The sequence below is a fragment of the Oncorhynchus mykiss genome, chromosome 28 (genome assembly GCF_057628025.1).
Source record: "Oncorhynchus mykiss isolate SJ-2025 chromosome 28, ASM5762802v1, whole genome shotgun sequence".
Classification (NCBI taxonomy): Eukaryota; Metazoa; Chordata; class Actinopteri; order Salmoniformes; family Salmonidae; genus Oncorhynchus; species Oncorhynchus mykiss.
Window position 1 is genome coordinate 35,817,774 of NC_143049.1, and position 20,617 is coordinate 35,838,390.

Consider the following 20,617-nt stretch of genomic DNA (forward strand, 5'->3'; position numbering starts at 1 on the left):
ACTGCATTATTCCTTCTACCACTGCTAGCATTCATTACACTGCATTATTCCTTCTACCACTGCTAGCATTCATTACACTGCATTATTCATTCTACCACTGCTAGCATTCATTACACTGCATTATTCCTTCTACCACTGCTAGCATTCATTACACTGCATTATTCCTTCTACCACTGCTAGCATTCATTACACTGCATTATTCCTTCTACCACTGCTAGCATTCATTACACTGCATTATTCCTTCTACCACTGCTAGCATTCATTACACTGCATTATTCCTTCTACCACTGCTAGCATTCATTACACTGCATTATTCCTTCTACCACTGCTAGCATTCATTACACTGCATTATTCCTTCTACCACTGCTAGCATTCATTACACTGCATTATTCATTCTACCACTGCTAGCATTCATTACACTGCATTATTCCTTCTACCACTGTTAGCATTCATTACACTGCATTATTCCTTCTACCACTGTTAGCATTCATTACACTGCATTATTCCTTCTACCACTGCTAGCATTCATCAGTGTTACGGCTTCCGTTATTACTTCTTCTATACTACTGCTGAAAGACCCTTGCCAGTGCTAGCAACAGTGTGTTCTCTGAAGTGTGGTCTAGATTAGCATAGATATAAGGAGCTATTTCAACCTCTGGGGTCTCTGAGGGACAGACTATGATTGATCCTGCCTCATCTTTGATATCTGTGTGGGATTCTCCTATATTGAACTGACACTAAGGTTAGGTTTCAAGCCCATCACACCACGAGGAACTTAAATTGTAATTTTGTCAGGGGAAGTAGCAGGCTGCCCTTTGGCCCCCTATTTTCTGCACTCACAAAACTATATTAACTGAAGTGGGAGTGGACAATACACACACACACACACACACACACACACACACACACACACACACACACACACACACACACACACACACACACACACACACACACACACACACACACACACACACACACACACACACACACACACAATTTCTTACACACACTTGATCAGATTGAGTTGTTTCTCTGCTGTCTCTGCGAAATGTAAAAAGGCCAACATGAAAGCCAAGTCATTTCCAGAGGAGAGTGGAGAGAACTCTATGCTACGGTAGGTAGTGATTGAGAATGTAAAGTGCTACCTATGCCACTGTCCACTCACTTTGACTACTAAGTAGCAAAATAGAACAATGGCAAACCAGGACCAATTCTGAGAGGAACCTGTTTATTGGAGGGCACTCTACAGGGCAAACTCATTAAGGAGCATCTTTGGGAAAAATCGTTGGGAGAAAACACCGAAAGTTCTAGGCAGAACACTGCAGAAGTGTTCTCATTTGGCCAAATCACATTTTATTTGTCACATGCCCCGAATACAACTGGTGTAGTCTTTACCTTGAAATTCTTGTTTTATACGAGCCCTTCCCATCAATAAAAATTAAACACTAACACAAGAGTAATACAATTAAATACAGAAGAATGGAACTACAGTATAGTTGGAGCTATATACAGGGAGTACCAGATCAATGTGGAGCTATATACAGGGAGTACCAGTACCAGATCAATGTGGAGGTATATACAGGGAGTACCAGTACAAGATCAATGTGGAGCTATATACAGGGAGTACCAGATCAATTTGAAGCTATATACAGGGAGTACCAGATCAATTTGAAGCTATATACAGGGAGTACCAGTACCAGATCAATGTGGAGGTATATACAGGGAGTACCAGATCAATATGGAGCTATATACAGGGAGTACCAGATCAATGTGGAGGTATATACAGGGAGTACCAGTACCAGATCAATGTGGAGGTATATACAGGGAGTACCAGATCAATGTGGAGCTATATACAGGGAGTACCAGTACCAGATCAATGTGGAGGTATATACAGGGAGTACCAGTACAAGATCAATGTGGAGCTATATACAGGGAGTACCCGATCAATGTGGAGGTATGCACAGGGAGTACCAGATCAATGTGGAGCTATATACAGGGAGTACCAGTACCAGATCAATGTGGAGGTATATACAGGGAGTACCAGTACAAGATCAATGTGGAGCTATATACAGGGAGTACCCGATCAATGTGGAGGTATGCACAGGGAGTACCAGATCAATGTGGAGCTATATACAGGGAGTACCAGATCAATGTGGAGCTATATACAGGGAGTACCAGCACCAGATCAGTGTGGAGCTATATACAGGAAGTACCAGTACCAGATCAATGTGGAGCTATATACAGGAAGCACCAGTACCAGATCAATGTGGAGCTATATACAGGAAGTACCAGTACCAGATCAATGTGGAGCTATATACAGGAAGTACCAGTACCAGATCAATGTGGAGCTATATACAGGAAGTACCAGTACCAGATCAATGTGGAGCAGTACCAGTCCAAAGTTTGGACACACCTACTCATTCAAGGGTCTTTCTTTATTTGTACTATTTTCTACATTGTCGAATAATAGTGAAGACATCAAAACTATGGAATAACACATATGGAATCATGTAGTAACCAAAAAAGTGTTAAACAAATCAAAATATATTTGATATTTTAGATTCTTCAAAGTAACCACCCTTTGCCTTGATGACAGCTTTGCACACTCTTGGCATTCTCTCAACCAGCTTCATGAGGTAGTCACCTGGAATGCATTAAAATGAACTGGTGTGCCTTGTTAAAAGTTCATTTGTGGAATTTCTTTCCTTCTTAATGTGTTTGAGCCAATCAGTTGTGCACCTCAGATTGTAGCCCAAATGACGTCTTCACTATTATTCTAAAATGTAGAAAATCCAAACTTTTGACTGGTACTGTATATACATGGAGTACCAGTACCAGAACAATGTGGAGCTATATACAGGGATTACCAGTACCATATTATGGGATTGATTTCTGCATTATACAGCTTGGGTATATTCACTAGGAACAAAACAGGCCGAAACAGAGCATTTTGCATACGGCATACACTAATGAATACACCCCGCGTGAAAGACCTGTACTAGAAAGTAGACCTGTAGCAAACCTGTAAAGCTTCAGTATCACTGTTCCGTAGGCCGTGGCAAAGCCCAGGAGACGCACCCATCTCAGGAGGATACAGCGCAACACGCTGGGGCTGAAGTACAGTATCATCACCTAAACAGAAGGGGAGATCCACATTACTCTCATTATACTCTACTTCCCTTTTCTTTTTTCTTTTTTTACAGAAGTAGTCCTACTTCTTTAGTAATGTTCCTGTTTAATAGACAGGGTAGAGAAACAGGAGCTGTTTATTAGACAGGGTAGAGAAACAGGAGCTGTTTATTAGACAGGGTAGAGAAACAGGAGCTGTTTATTAGACAGGATAGTGAAACAGGAGCTGTTTATTAGACAGGGTAGAGAAACAGGAGCTGTTTATTAGACAGGGTAGAGAAACAGGAGCTGTTTATTAGACAGGGTAGAGAAACAGGAGCTGTTTATTAGACAGGATAGTGAAACAGGAGCTGTTTATTAGACAGGGTAGAGAAACAGGAGCTGTTTATTAGACAGGGTAGAGAAACAAGAGCTGTTTATTAGACAGGATAGTGAAACAGGAGCTGTTTATTAGACAGGGTAGAGAAACAGGAGCTGTTTATTAGACAGGGTAGAGAAACAGGAGCTGTTTATTAGACAGGGTAGAGAAACAGGAGCTGTTTATTAGACAGGGTAGTGAAACAGGAGCTGTTTATTAGACAGGGTAGAGAAACAGGAGCTGTTTATTAGACAGGGTAGAGAAACAGGAGCTGTTTATTAGACAGGGTAGAGAAACAGGAGCTGTTTATTAGACAGGGTAGAGAAACAGGAGCTGTTTATTAGACAGGGTAGAGAAACAGGAGCTGTTTATTAGACAGGGTAGAGAAACAGGAGCTGTTTATTAGACAGGGTAGAGAAACAGGAGCTGTTTATTAGACAGGGTAGAGAAACAGGAGCTGTTTATTAGACAGGGTAGAGAAACAGGAGAGAGTTTAGTCCCGTGTAGCTCAGTTGGTAGAGCATGGCAGTTGCAGGGAAGGGTTGTGGGTTTGATTCCCACGGGGGAACAGTAGAAAAGTATGTTTTAAAATGTATTCACTCACTACTGGATAAAAGAGTGCTAAATGTCTAAAATGTAAACGCTAGAGCAGTGGGTTAGATCCAAACCCATGTTCACAGCGGTGCAGAGTAAATGTGATCCAGAGGCTGGACCACCCTAGGCTGGACCACCCTAGGCCACTACATTATAACCGTAGGTTTATGTGACAGAGAAAACGCACATTAATCACGTTTTTTGTGAAGGTGCCAGATTTTGTGCCAGACAGCTAATTTTCAACTGTCGTCTCTCCCTAGGCAGATAGAACTAAACATCACTGAGGCATCGGGCGCCCTCATTTCTCTTTCTGCCTTGCTGACAAAACTTTAGCTTTTGTTAATAGTTGGATGGAGGCACCAGGTCATGCATGGTGAACTGAACCAAGGGGAAAGTGTATTTGCTTTCAGCTTCTGTATGTTTACAGACTTATTTCATTATATATTCCAGCAGCTGCAGAATCACAAATATCACATCTCACATGATTAAAAAAGATTTGCGTTATAAACCCCATACTGGATATGCAATGTATTGTGACAATTTGAACTGTTTGGGTTTAACCCTCAAGACGGAAAACTGGTATGTCAACCATGCAACTAGTATGTCAACCATGTAACTAGTATGTCAACCATGCAACGAGTATGTCAACCATGTAACTAGTATGTCAACCATGCAACTAGTATGTCAACCATGCAACTAGTATGTCAACCATTCAACTAGTATGTCAACCATGCAACTAGTATGTTGACCATGTAACTAGTATCTCAACCATGCATCAGGTATGTCAACCATGCAACTAGTATGTCAACCATTCAACTAGTATGTCAACCATGTAACTAGTATGTCAACCATGCAACTAGTATGTCAACCATGCAACGAGTATGTCAACCATGCAACTAGTATGTCAACCATGTAACTAGTATGTCAACCATGCAACTAGTATGTCAACCATGTAACTAGTATGTCAACCATGCAACTAGTATGTCAACCATGTAACTAGTATGTCAACCATGCAACGAGTATGTCAACCATGCAACTAGTATGTCAACCATGCAACTAGTATGTCAACCATTCAACTAGTATGTCAACCATGCAACTAGTATGTCAACCATGCAACTAGTATGTCAACCATGCAACGAGTATGTCAACCATGCAACTAGTATGTCAACCATGCAACTAGTATGTCAACCATTCAACTAGTATGTCAACCATGCAACTAGTATGTTGACCATGTAACTAGTATCTCAACCATGCATCAGGTATGTCAACCATGCAACTAGTATGTCAACCATTCAACTAGTATGTCAACCATGCAACTAGTATGTTGACCACGTAACTAGTATCTCAACCATGCATCAGGTATGTCAACCATGCAACTAGTATGTCAACCATGCAACTACTATGTCAACCATGTAACTAGTATGTCAACCATGTAACTAGTATGTCAACCATGCAACTAGTATGTCAACCATGCAACTAGTATGTCAAACATGTAACTAGTATGTCAACCATTCAACTAGTATGTCAACCATTCAGCTAGTTTGTCAACCACACAACTAGTATGTCAACCATTCAACTAGTTTGTCAACCATGCAACTAGTATGTCAACCATTCAACAAGTATGTCAACCATGTAATTAGTATGTCAACCATGTAACTAGTATGTCAACCATGTAACTAGTATGTCAAACATGCAACTAGTATGTAAACCATGCAACTAGTATGTCAACCATGCACCTAGTATGTCAACCATTCAACTAGTCAACCATGCCAGGGCTAGTCTACATATTTGAGAATCCTCAAGTTGAGCTGTTGTCCCAGCTCCACAGACTAAACTGCTTTGCTTTCAGCATAATAACAAAAAAACAAAAAAAACAGGATTTGGACTATTCTACGATACTCACAACCTATCCCTGAAATAAAATGTGATGGCCTTTCCAAAACTTGGGGGGGCCCAAATAAAACCACCCGAGGGCCAAATTCGTCCCGCTGATCGCCAGTTGGGGAACCCTGCTCTATGGTATACCTTTGCAATTTATCCACTTCCAAGTCCCATGGTGCACTGTGGCAGTTTGAGAGATGGCAAGTATCCTCTATAATTAAGCAGAGCGACAGACACCTATCCCATGCGGCGAGACGACAGAACATCTGTCGCTGATCGTCAACGAGCCCGCTTAAACTCGCAAACAGGGGAAATGTCACTCCCCGGATGGGATGAAACAATGGCTCAGTGCCAAGCAATGCTTGAAGCACATATCACACTTCCATGATATGAGAGGAGGACTCATTAAGCTGCAGAATTCACTGGGAGAAAATATTGGTGATACTTTCGCTGAAGGGTACCTGCGTAAGGACTTTATAACACATTAATAAGCCATACCTAGGCCATTCATAAGCAGTACATTGGCCATTCATAAGCAATACATAAGCCATTTATAAGCCAACCATAGTAAATTCATAAGCCATTTCTAGGCCATTCATAAGCCATACCTAGGCCATTCATAAGCCATACCTTGTCCATTCATAAGCCATACCTAGGCCATTCATAAGCCATACCTAGGCCATTCATAAGCCATACCTAGCCCATTCATAAGCCATACATAGGCCATTCATAAGCCATACCTAGGCCATTCATAAGCCATGCCTAGGCCATTCATAAGCCATACCTAGCCCATTCATAAGCCATACATAGGCCATTCATACGCCATACCTAGGCCATTCATAAGCCATACATAGGCCATTCATAAGCCATACATAGGCCATTCATAAGCAGCACAGGCTTTTCACAGATGCAACAACAGAAGTTGCCTGCATTCTTAATCCTCTACCCAAAGTGTGTTATATCAAACACGGTTAATAGGAAATGTGTGCAAAGCTTTGAGTCAGTCGTCTCTCATCTCGCAGAGACAGATCACACGTCTCTCATCTCGCAGAGACAGATCACACGTCTCTCATCTCGCAGAGTCAGGTGTGATAGCCGAATAGGTACACCCACAGTCTAAGGATTTAAATACGCAGTGTATGAAAGATCCACAGTTACTACTAGTATGACCTAACTGCAGCCACATGTCATGGCTCATGGCCAGAAGCAAAGAAAGCAGCCCAAGACTGGCAGCTTTGGATACATTTAGTTAGTTGATTTTCCTCCAGGAACCAAGAAGTAAGTAAGTATGGTAAGTATACCCTAATTGTCCAAGATGTATTTGCATGTAATACTATGCATATATTTTCAGAATGGACTGTCAGTTTTCCTCCCATGAAAAACAAGGTTCCCGCATCATGACTGTAGATGTGCCAGGAAAAAGGTATGAGTCTAACTCCTGTGTATCATACTGCCATTTTGGTGTCCTTCAAAGCAACATACATGTATTTTTCATCATGTAGTATCTGGGGAATAGAGAGGTGAAGGTTTTGATTTTGACTGAGGAGTGAAAAATTTGGGAAGTGTCCTAAGTGTACCATGCACACACGCACACGGACTCGCACTCGCACTCGCACACACACACACACACACACACACACACACACACACACACACACACACACACACACACACACGACATCACAACCTCTTCTCCATAGACTGGCCCTCTCACTGTATTGATGACCTCTGGCTAGTCTTAGTTGTATGCATTGTAAACAAGCCCTGTCCACACAGAACAGCACGTCCCACAGTCCTCCATGACAGGCTAAAATACACCATGTCCCAAACAAGAGGTTAAACTAGGACACACACACACACACACACACACACACAATATCCAGTGGAGACTAACTGGCATGGGATCCTGAAACGAGCGAACGGAATGGGGGATCCTGAAAGGAGCGAACGGAAGGGGGGCTACATGTTTGTTTCCAGCATCACCCAGCTAAGGTGGATCCCTCTTCTTTCCCCTTCCATATACCCCCAACTCCGCCCAATAAATTAATCAGCAGATTTATTTTTAAAACAAGTTGCGCTAGAACTTGATGGACTCTTTAAAAATGCATTGAGCGCCACAGTGGAGCAGCTGCACCAAGCTGAGGTGGGAGTAACAGCAGCAGCAAGAGGAGGGTACATCACTGTGGAAGAGAGAGAGAGAGAGAGAGAGAGAGAGAGAGAGAGAGAGAGAGAGAGAGAGAGAGAGAGAGGAAGAGATAGAGAGTGGGAGAGCGAGAGAAAGAGAGATGGGGGAGTGAGAGAAAAAGAGAGAAAGAGGGAGGGAGAGTGAGAGAGAGAAAGAAAGAGAGAGAGAGGGGGAGTGAGATAAAACAGAAATAGTGAGAAAGAGAAAGAGAGGGAGGGAGAAGAAGAGAAAGAGAAATGAGTAGATGGAGGGAGGGAGGGGGTGGAGAGAGAGAAAGAGAGAGAGAAAGAGAGAGAGAGAGAGAGAGAGTGAGAGAGAGAGAAAGAAAGAGAGAGAAAGAAAGAAAGATAGATAGAAAGATAGAAAGAAAGAAAGCGAGAGAGATATCATCCTCAGCTCTGGCATCTTCCCCAATATTTGTAACCAAGGACTGATCACCACAATCCACAAAAGTGGAGACAAATTTGAACCCAATAACTACCGTTGGATATGTGTCAACAGCAACCTTGGGAAAATCCTCTGCATTATCATTAACAGAAGACTCGTCCATTTGCTCAGTGAAAACAATGTACTGAGCAAATGTCAATGTGGCTTTTTACCAAATTATCGTATGACAGACCGTGTATTCACCCTGCACACCCTAATTGACAAACAAACAAACAAACCAAAACAAAGGCTAAGTTTACACATGCTTTGTTGTTTTCAAAAAAGGGTCTGCTATACAAATTGATGGAAAGCGGTGTTGGGGGAAAAACATACCAAATTATGAAATCCATGTACACAAACAACAAGTGTGCAGTTAAAATTGGCCAAAAACACAGATTTCTTTCCACAGGGCGAGAAAGGGATACAGCTTGAGCCCCAAACTCTTCAACATACATCTACAGTGCTTTGGGAAAGTATTCAAACCCTTTGACTATTTACACATTTTGTTACGCTACAGCCTTATTCTAAAAATTATTAAATTGTTTTCTCCCCCCCTCATCAATCTGCTCACAATACCCCATGATGACGAAGCAAAAACAGGTTTTTAGAAATGTTTGCTAATTAATCAAATTAACAAAATGTAATTTACATAAGTATTCAGACCCTTTACTCAGTATTTTCTTGAAGTACCTTTGGCAGTGATTACAGCCTCGAGTCTTCCTGGGTGTGACACTACGAGCATGGCACACCTGTATCTGTGGAGTTTCTCCCATTCTTGTCTGCAGATCCTCTCAAGCTGTCAGGTTGGATGTGGAGCGTTGCTGCACAGCTATTTTCAGGTCTCTCCTGAGATGTTCGATCGGGTTCCAGTCCGGGCTCTGGCTGGGCCACTCAAGGACATTCAGAGACTTGTCCCGAAACCACTTCTGCGTTGTCTTGGCTGTGTGCTTAGGTCGTTGTCCTGTTGGGAGGTGAGCCTTCGCCCCCAGTCTGAGGTCCTGTGCGCTCTGGAGCAGGTTTTCATCAAGGATCTCTCTGTACTTTGCTCCGTTCATCTTTGCCTCAAACCTGCCGCTGAAAAACACCCCCACAGCATGATGCTGCCACCACCATGCTTCACTGTAGGGATGGTACCAGGTTTCCTCCAGATGTGGCATTCAGGCCAAAGAGTTCAATCTTGGTTTCATCAGATCAGAGAATCTTGTTTCTCATGGTCTGAGAGTCTAAAGTGCCTTTTGGCAAACTCCAAGCAGGCTGTCATGTGCTTTTTACTGAGGAGTGGCTTCCGTCTGGCCACTCTACCATAACATATAGAAAAAGTCAAGGGGTCTGCATACTTTCCAAAGGCACTGTATATAAACAAATTGTCAGGCACTAGAACAGTCTGCGGCACCCGGCCTCACCCTACTAGAATCTGAAGTAAAATGTCTACTGTTTGGTTATGATCTGGTGCTTCTGTCCCCAACCAAGTAGGGCCTACAGTAGTACCTAGATATTCTGCACAGATTCTGCCAGACCTGGGCCCTGACAGTAAGTCTCAGTAAGACAAAAACAATGGTGTTCCAAAAAAGGTCCAGTTGCCAGGACCACAAAATTCAAATTCCATCTAGACACCGTTCCCCAAGAGCACACAAAAAAACTATACATACCTCGGACTAAACATCAGCGCCACAGGTAACTTGTAGACAGCTGTGAACAATCTGAGGGACAAGGCGAGAAGGGCCTTCTATGCCAACAAAAGGCATACCAATTAGGATCTGGCTAAAATTACTTGAATCAGTTATAGAACCCATTGCCCTTTACGGTTGTGAGGTCTGGGGTCACCTCACCCACCAAGAATTCACAAAATGGGTCAAACACCAAATTGAGACTCTGCATGCAAAAATATTCTCTGTGTACAACGTAAAACACCAATAATGCATGCAGAGCAGAATTAGGCCGATACCTGCTCATTTTCAAATTCTACAACCACCTAAAAGGAAGCGATTCCCAAACATTCCATAACAAAGCCATCACCTACAGAGAAATGAACCCAGAAAAGAGTCCCCTAAGCAAGCTGGTCTGGGGGCTCTGTTCACAAACACAAACAGACCCCACAGAGCCCCAGAACAGCAATACAATTAGACCCAACCAAATCATGAGAAAACAAAAAGATAATTACTTGACATATTGGAAAGAATTAACAAAGAAACTGAGAAAACTAGAATGCTATTTAGCCCTGAACAGTGGCAGAATACCTGACCACTGTGACTGACCCAACAGTAATGAAAGCTTTGACTATGTACAGACTCAGTGAGCATAACCTTACTATTAAGAAAGACCGCAGTAGGCAGACATGGCTCTCGAGAGAAGGCTATGTGCACACTGCCCACAAAATGAGGTGGAAACTGAGATGTACTTCCTAACATCCTGTCCAATGTATGACCATATTAGAGACACATATTTCCCTTAGATTACACAGACCCACAAAGAAAACAAATACATTTTGATAAACTCCCATATCTACTGGGTGAAATACCACAGTGTGCAATCACAGTAGCAATACTTGTGACCTGTTGCCACAAGAAAAGGGCAACCAGTGAAGAACAAACACCATTGTAAATACAACCAATATTTATGTTTATTTATTTTCCCTTTTGTACTTTAACTATTTGCACATCGTTACAACACTGTATATATACACTATAATATGATATTTGAAATGTCTTTATTCTTTTGGAACATCTGTGAGTGTAATGTTTACTGTCTATTTTATATTGTTAATTTAACTTTTTCCTATCTATTTCACTTGCTTTGGCAATGTGAACACACTTTTCCCATGCCAATAAAGCCCTTTGAATTAAATTGAATATAGAGAGAGCAATACAGAGAGAAAGACAGAGATACCCAGGGTTCAATGAGGACATTGGAGTGAGAAGTTCCTGGGACCTGTGGCAGACGAGGTGAAAAGGGGAATGGGATATTTTAGGGGGAATAGCCAAGACAAGAGCCGTCATCTTTGTGATGTTTTTCAGAAACATTGAGAACTGGAGCTGGCCACCCCTGGTCTAAAACAGTAGGCCACCCCTGGTCTAAAAGAATAGGCCAACCCTGGTCTAAAAGAATAGGTCACCCCTGGTCTAAAAGAGCTGGCCACCCCTGGTCTAAAAGAGTAGGCCACCCTTGGTCTAAAAGAATAGGCCACCCCTGGTCTAAAAGAATAGGCACCCCTGGTCTAAATTAGTAGTCCACCCCTGGTCTAAAAGAGTGGGCACCCCTGGACTAAAAGAGTTGGCTACCCCTGGTCTAAAAGAATAGGCCACCCCTAGTCTAAAAGAGTAGGCCACCCCTGGTCTTAATGAGCTGGCCACCCCTGGTCTAAAAGAGTAGGCCACCCTTGGTCTAAATTAGTAGTCCACCCCTGGTCTAAAAGAGTGGGCACCCCTGGACTAAAAGAGTTGGCTACCCCTGGTCTAAAAGAATAGGCCACCCCTAGTCTAAAAAAGTAGGCCACCTCTGGTCTTAATGAGCTGGCCACCCCTGGGCTAAAAGAGTAGGCCACCCTTGGTCTAAAAGAATAGGCCACCCCTGGTCTAAAATAATAAGCCACCCCTGGACTACAAGAGTAGGCCACCCCTGGTCAAAAAGAGTAGGCCACCCCTGGTCAAAAAGAGCTGGCCACTCCTGGTCTAAAAGAGTGTTGGACCCCTGGTCTAACAGAGTAGGCCACCCCAATTTGAAAAAGAGCTGGTCACCCCAGGTCGAAAAGAGCTGGCCACCCTTGTATAAAATAATAGGCCACCCCTGGTCTAAAAGAGTAGGCCACCCCTGGTCTAAAAGAGTAGGCCACCCTGGGTCTAAAAGAGCTGGCCACCCCTGGTCTAAAAGAGTAGGCCACCCCTGGTCTAAAAGAGTAGGCCACCCCTGGTCTAAAAGAGTAGGCCGCCCTGGGTCTAAAAGAGCTGGCCACCCCTGGTCTAAAAGAGTAGGCCACCCCTGGTCTAAAAGAGCTGGCCACCCCTGGTCTAAAAGAATAGGACACCCCTGGTCTAAAAGAGTGTTGGATCCCTGGTTTAAAAGAGTAGGCCACCCCTGGTCTAAAAGAGTAGGCCACTCCTGGTCTAAAAGAATAGGACACCCCTGGTCTAAAAGAGCTGGCCACCCCTGATCTAAAATAATAGGCCACCCCTGGTCTAAAAGAGTGTTGGATCCCTGGTCTAAAAGAATAGGCCACCCCTGGTCTAAAAGAATAGGCCACCCCTGGTCTAAAAGAGTTGGCCATCCCTGGTCTAAAAGAGTAGGCACCCCTGGTATAAAAGAGTAGTCCACCCCTGGTCTAATAGAGCTGTTCACCCCTGGTCTAAAATAGTAGGCCACCCCAAGTCGAAAAGAGCTGGCCACCCCTGGTCTAAAAGAGTGTTGGACCCCTGGTCTAAAACAGTAGGACACCCCTGGTCTAAAAGAGTGTTGGACCCCTGGACTAAAACAGTAGGACAACCCTGGTCTAAAAGAGTAGGCCACCCCAATTTGAAAAAGAGCTGGTCACCCCAGGTCGAAAAGAGTGTTGGACCCCTGGTCTAAAACAGTAGGACACCCCTGGTCTAAAAGAGTGTTGGATCCCTGGTATAAAAGAGTAGGCAACCCCTGGTCTAAAAGAGTAGTCCACTCCTGGTCTAAAATAATAGGCCACCCCTGGTCTAAAAGAGTAGGCCACCCCTGGTCTTAATGAGCTGGCCACCCCTGGTCTAAAAGAGTAGGCCACCCCTGGTCTTAATGAGCTGGCCACCCCTGGTCTAAAAGAGTAGGCCACCCCTAGTCTAAAAGAGTAGGCCACCCCTGGTCTAAAAGAGTAGGCCGCCCCTGGTCTAAAAGAGTAGGCCACCCCTGGTATAAAAGAATAGGCCACCCCTGGCCTTAATGAGTTGGCCACCCCTGGTCTAAAAGAGTAGGCCACCCCTGGTCTAAAAGAATAGGCCACCCCTGGTCTAAAAGAGCTGGCCACCCCTGGTCTAAAAGAGTAGGCCACCCCTGGTCTAAAAGAGTAGGCCACCCCTGGTCTAAAAGAGTAGGCCACCCCTGGTCTAAAAGAGTAGGCCACCCCTGGTCTAAAAGAGTAGGCCACTCCTGGTCTAAAAGAATAGGACACCCCTGGTCTAAAAGAGCTGGCCACCCCTGATCTAAAATAATAGGCCACCCCTGGTCTAAAAGAGTGTTGGATCCCTGGTCTAAAAGAATAGGCCACCCCTGGTCTAAAAGAATAGGCCACCCCTGGTCTAAAAGAGTTGGCCATCCCTGGTCTAAAAGAGTAGGTATAAAAGAGTAGTCCACCCCTGGTCTAAAAGAGTAGGCCACCCCTGGTCTAAAAGAGTAGGCCGCCCTGGGTCTAAAAGAGCTGGCCACCCCTGGTCTAAAAGAATAGGACACCTCTGGTCTAAAAGAATAGGACACCCCTGGTCTAAAAGAGTGTTGGATCCCTGGTTTAAAAGAGTAGGCCACCAATGGTCTAAAAGAGTAGGCCACCCCTGGTCTAAAAGAGTAGGCCGCCCTGGGTCTAAAAGAGCTGGCCACCCCTGGTCTAAAAGAATAGGACACCTCTGGTCTAAAAGAATAGGACACCCCTGGTCTAAAAGAGTGTTGGATCCCTGGTTTAAAAGAGTAGGCCACCAATGGTCTAAAAGAGTAGGCCACTCCTGGTCTAAAAGAATAGGACACCCTTGGTCTAAAAGAGCTGGCCACCCCTGATCTAAAATAATAGGCCACCCCTAGTCTAAAAGAGTGTTGGATCCCTGGTCTAAAACAGTAGGACACCCCTGGTTTAAAAGAGTAGGACACCCCTGGTCTAAAAAAACTGGCCACCCCTGGTTTAAAAGAGTGTTGGAACCCTGGTCTAAAAGAACTGGCCATGTAACGTTGTTAACATGTAATACTGTTAATATATAACGTTATTGCCATGTAATGGCGTTACTATGTAATGTTGTTACCATGTAATGTTGTTACCATGTAGCGTTGTTGCCATCATGTAATGGTGTTACCATGTAATGTTGTTACTGTCTAACGTTATTACCATGTATTGGTGTTACTATGTAACGTTATTACCATGTAATGATGTTAATATGTAATGTTGTTACCATGTAACGTTGTTACTATGTAACGGTATTACCATGTAACGTTGTTGCCATCATATAATGTTGTTACTATGTACATTGTTACTATGCCATGGTGTTACTATGTAACGTTGTTACGATGTCATGTTGTTACTATGTCACGTTTTTACTATGTTATTTTGTTAATATGTAATGTTGTTACTATGTCATGTTGTTACTATGTCATGTTGTTACTATGTAATGTTGTTATTATGTAATGTTGTTACCATGAAAACTTTGTTACTATGTGATGTTGTTACTATGTAATGTTGTTACCATGTCATGTTGTTACTATGTAATGTTGTTACTATGTAATGTTGGGCCTACGTTACATTGTTACTATGTCATATTGTTACCATGTCATGGTGTTACTATGTAATGGTGTTACTATGTCATGTTGTTACTATGTAATGTTGTTACTATGTCATGTTGTTACTATGTAATGTTGTTACTATGTCATGTTGTTACTATGTAATGTTGTTATTATGTCATGTTGTTACTATGTAATGTTGTTACTATGTAATGTTGTTACCATGAAAACTTTGTTACTATGTGATGTTGTTACTATGTCATATTGTTACCATGTCATGGTGTTACTATGTAATGTTGTTACTATGTCATGTTGTTACTATGTAATGTTGTTACTTAGTCATGTTGTTACTATGTCATGTTGTTACTATGTCATGGTGTTACTATGTCATGTTGTTACTATGTCATGTTGTTACTATGTCATGTTGTTACTATGTCATGGTGTTACTATGTCATGTTGTTACTATGTCATGTTGTTACTATGTCATGTTGTTACTATGTCATGTTGTTACTATGTCATGTTGTTACTATGTCATGGTGTTACTATGTAACGTTGTGCCTACGTTACGTTGTTACTATGTGCACTGTAAAACCGGATAAATTCTGGATACTCAAACATTATGAGGATTACCTAAAAAAATGAAGAAACTGAAATCACTGACGTGAGCTGTACTACCTTCATATGAGTGATACAAATACAAATGGTTTTTTTGAGTAAGGTATACTTTAATTTAACGCCCCTACTAAGCCACTTCTCAAATAATTTACCAGTGTGCCTTGCCTTTTCGATTGAATTGTTTCCACACATGCATGACCGTATTTGTAAGTGACAGAGACACGGTTGTTGAATGTATTCATTTTCAGTCCTGTGGCCTTCACCAAGTGAGTTCCTAGGGCGAATATGATCATTCTAATTTAACCATGACATATGTCATAAGGCCTTATACAGTGGCCTGAAACCCATAGTTTACATGCCACATCAGCCCTGCAAGTAGGGTTGCAAAATTCCACTAACTTTCTCAACATTTTTTCCAGTAATCTTCCAATCAGGATTTCTGGAAAACCTGAAAAATGTACAAGAATTTTGCAACCCTAACTATAAATCACATTGTGCTGGCTTGCAAAGTGATGTGTAACTCCTATTGGAATCTAGCCAGAGTTAGGAAAGCCAGAGTCCAGCATTTTAAATGTGTATACACCCACAACCTGTATTCGTAACGACTACCAAGGTTACGAATGGTGGAAGGAAACTGCCTAAGCTGTTGAAACTGGAACAACCATTTCAGTAACGGGTGCAAAAATTCAATGATTGGATTAGTATATAATTAGTATATAATATATATGTATATATATATATGTATATTTGTGTAGCATTACATTTAATCATTCAATGTACATGCAAAAACAACAGATATTAAAAACTACTCCAAAAAAATCTACCTGCAGTAGAGCATGCTGGGAAAAAAGTTAATTTGTTACCATGTCTTTAAAACATTTAGTTGGTGTGAGTTCTCATGTAGTTTGAGATAGTACAACATAAAGATTTTAAGTAATTATGACTGTTCATTGACTTTGAGTAAAAATGTTACAGTGACATTTTTCCAACTCTAGAGTTTAGATCACCCAACCTCGCCCTTGGCAACAAGGACTTCTATATAGTCCCTCCTGAGTGGTTGATTTCTATGGCCTTGTTTCCCCTCTTTCTTTCTGTGTGTATTGATGTTGGGGGCCATTGGAGGTACTTGACGTGAGTGAATTTGAAATCCCTGTAGCTCCATAAGAATGCCATGTAATGTTGGCTATAAGCTACCCACAATCCCCGTCTGTTCCAACTCTGTGGCGCTCCAGGTTGGACTGTACCACACACTTGGAAGCATTACTCACACATACCAGCTGTGTTGTCGTTCAGAATTTCTGTGTCTTGTTTTTGGGTCCGTTTTTAATAAATAGCTGTGATATGTCATTTTGGAAGGTTTGACACAAGCAATTGAGGGACAGATGGACGACGGACAGAGAGGCATACAGGCAGACAGACAGACAAACACAAATGCATGCACAGACACAGAAACACACACACACACACACGCGTTTGGAGACTTACGGGAAAGTAGAGAAGCAAGGCTCCAAACAAGATGGCCTCCAGGAGGACGAGACCAGACGCTCGGATCCTCTACAAGAAAGAGAGAGAGAGAGAGAGAGAGAGAGAGAGAGAGAGAGAGAGAGAGAGAGAGAGAGAGAGAGAGAGAGAGAGAGAGAAAAAGAGATAGAGATATACAGAGAGAGAGAGAGAGAGAGAGAGAGAGAGATAACATAACATCAATCAAACACAGAGTTATTAGGATGCCATCTACACAATCATATTATCTACTGAGTGCAATTGTCAGCCATTCAAATAATTTGACTCAATGTCACAACAAGATGACTATGAATTACCAAGATGATCTCTTAGTTGAGCTGCTCTGTTACCAATGACCAATGAAAAAGAGAGGATGGCGGGACATTTGTGGGACAAATTTAATGACTCATTATAGCCTAGAAGGTTAGGTCTTTTATGTCAATACATAAATTCACTCTCCTCGGGGGACATCTCCTCTGAACTGTATTTCTGTAAGATTCTTATAGGAAACAACACGACTAGTCAGTTTCACACCACAAGTACATACAGTTAGCTCATATTTCGGAACACAATTTACAGGTTTGTTTAGCTTTAAAGAGACATTACACTCCAAAATCTGGATGAAGTTCCTGTATATTGACCTGCTTGACCCCTAACCCCTGACTCCCCCCAATGAGTCCTTACCTTGTTCCTGCGGAAGTGGTAGACCAGCACCATGGCCACTAAGTCCAGCAGCATACAGAGGCCCTGGAAGGAGGCTACGGAAAGCCGAAGGGCTCCGTCCTCCTGAGCCAAGCAGGGTGTGTCATCCCGGCAGTAGGGGCAGCCCTCATGGCATGGCAGACACCTACTGGACCCCTCCGAGGGGTCCTCACCGTGAGCGTGACCACCGCTCTCTTTCCCGGGAAAGGACAGACGGAAGGAACACAGAAAAGATAGAGGATGACGTGTTGTGACATCAATGGGGAGGCAATTACAATGTACCAAAAAAATACTATTTGTCTTAATGTCATTGTTTCTGTGGTTAATTTGTACTGAGCCCAGTAAGAGTAACTGTTGCTGAAGTAAATGCTAATAAGGACCGAAATAAACAAACTGTCAACGTAAACAGCTGGTAACTACTAGCCTTACATTTGATCTACAGTGAAACATTCCAGCCAAGACATTTAGAACAGCATTTTGGAAATTGGCCATGTGGCGGCAGATGGATTGGCAATTAGCAGGGTGTCAGGGTGCAACCGTTTCACAACACATTGTCATAAAACTTCAAATAACTCCGATGTGCGGGTAGCAAAAGCTCCAGTACAGAGTAGGTTCACTAGCTCTGTAGCTACTAGATGTGTTGAGTTATTGTGGTCCACTACAGGGCTGTAGCTAGATGTGTTGAGTTATTGTGAGGTATGTAATACTTAGTATCACAGTCACACAGATGTTATTCATCCCCTCAGTAAAAAGTGTCTAACAAGCCTGTAATTACTCCACCGGTTCCAATATGCACATACTCTATACGTCTCAAATGTACATACTTCATAGTATGTACTTCAAAGTACTTCATAGTGCACTACTGTTGACCAGAGCCCTAAAGCAGAGCCTCATGAAACGGTAGAGCTCTAGCAGACAGCCTCATGAAGTGGTGGAGCTCTAGCAGACAGCCTCATGAAGTGGTAGAGCTCTAGCAAACAGCCTCATGAAGTGGTAGAGCTCTAGCAGACAGCCTCATGAAGTGGTAGAGCTCTAGCAGACAGCCTCATGAGGTGGTAGAGCTCTAGCAGACAGCCTCATGAAGTGGTAGAGCTCTAGCAAACAGCCTCATGAAGTGGTAGAGCTCTAGCAGACAGCCTCATGAAGTGGTAGAGCTCTAGCAGACAGCCTCATGAGGTGGTAGAGCTCTAGCAGACAGCCTCATGAAGTGGTAGAGCTCTACCAGACAGCCTCATGAGGTGGTAGAGCTCTAGCAGACAGCCTCATGAAGTGGTAGAGCTCTAGCAGACAGCCTCATGAGGTGGTAGAGCTCTAGCAGACAGCCTCATGAAGTGGTAGAGCTCTAGCAGACAGCCTCATGAAGTGGTAGAGCTCTAGCAGACAGCCTCATGAAGTGGTAGAGCTCTAGCAGACAGCCTCATGAGGTGGTAGAGCTCTAGCAGACAGCCTCATGAGGTGGTAGAGCTCTAGCAGACAGCCTCATGAAGTGGTAGAGCTCTAGCAGACAGCCTCATGAGGTGGTAGAGCTCTAGCAGACAACCTCAGGAAGTCGTCGAGCTCTAGCAGACAGCCTCATGAAGTCGTCGAGCTCTAGCAGAAAAACTCATGAAGTGGTAGAGCTCTAGCAGAAAGCCTCAGGAAGTCGTCGAGCTCTAGCAGAAAAACTCATGAAGTGGTAGAGCTCTAGCAGACAGCCTCAGGAAGTGGTCGAGCTCTAGCAGACAGCCTCAGGAAGTGGTCGAGCTCTGGCAGAACCTCATGAAACGGTAGAGCTCTAGCAGACAGTGGGTGACGTGTCTTCTCAGTGGGTTATGTGTCTTCTCAGTGGGTTATATGTCTTCTCAGTGCAGTGGGTATTTTGCCTTCTCATTGGGTTATGTGTCTTCTCGCAATTTGTTGTTCTGAGTCATGTTGGAAGAACCACCAGGGTCGTGTTGAGTGGGGCACTCTGAAGCAAAACCTGTTAACAAAACACTTGACTTAAAACCTGTCCTTAAGGTACTATTATCTTGTTATAATCATGTAAGATTTAAGCCTTTATAATGTCTTATAAAAGCCTAAACAAGGTGTCGGTTCCAGGTGTGTAGGTAAAATGAGAATACTGGAGACCCGCACACTGTTGAAAAAGAGGAAAAAATCCAAAACTGAGGCTGTTTCATTTAGACATCATAGTGCAGAAAGGTTAGTAATTTAGTAATGACCAATTTGAGATGATATCAAGACATATAAGGGGCTCGCACAGGACAAGTCTTACAACGCATTATAACTTAATCATAATACATTACATCTGCATCATAATGCATTAACTCTGCATCATAATGTATTATACCTGCATCATAATGTATTATACCTGCATCATAATGTATTATACCTGCATCATAATGTATTATACCTGCATCATAATGTATTAACTCTGCATCATAATGCATTAACTCTGCATCATAATGCATTAACTCTGCATCATAATGCATTAACTCTGCATCATAATGTATTATACCTGCATCATAATGTATTATACCTGCATCATAATGTATTATACCTGCATCATAATGTATTAACTCTGCATCATAATGCATTAACTCTGCATCATAATGCATTAACTCTGCATCATAATGCATTAACTCTGCATCATAATGTATTATACCTGCATCATAATGTATTATACCTGCATCATAATGTATTATACCTGCATCATAATGTATTATACCTGCATCATAATGTATTATACCTGCATCATAATGCATTAACTCTGCATCATAATGCATTAACTCTGCATCATAATGCATTATACC

General features: G+C 42.7%; 1 protein-coding gene across 1 annotated transcript in view; it reads right to left on the reverse strand.

Moving 5' to 3' along the window:
- Window positions 1-20,617, reverse strand: part of LOC110509081 (metabotropic glycine receptor) — a 115,697-nt gene that overhangs the window by 32,150 nt on the left and 62,930 nt on the right. The window contains exons 4-6 of the mRNA XM_036966584.2: window positions 17,808-18,019; window positions 17,109-17,177; window positions 3,026-3,135 (exon numbers count right to left, since the gene is read on the reverse strand). Of these exons, the coding sequence (XP_036822479.2) occupies window positions 3,026-3,135; window positions 17,109-17,177; window positions 17,808-18,019 (391 nt within the window). The remainder of the gene's footprint in view (window positions 1-3,025; window positions 3,136-17,108; window positions 17,178-17,807; window positions 18,020-20,617) is intronic.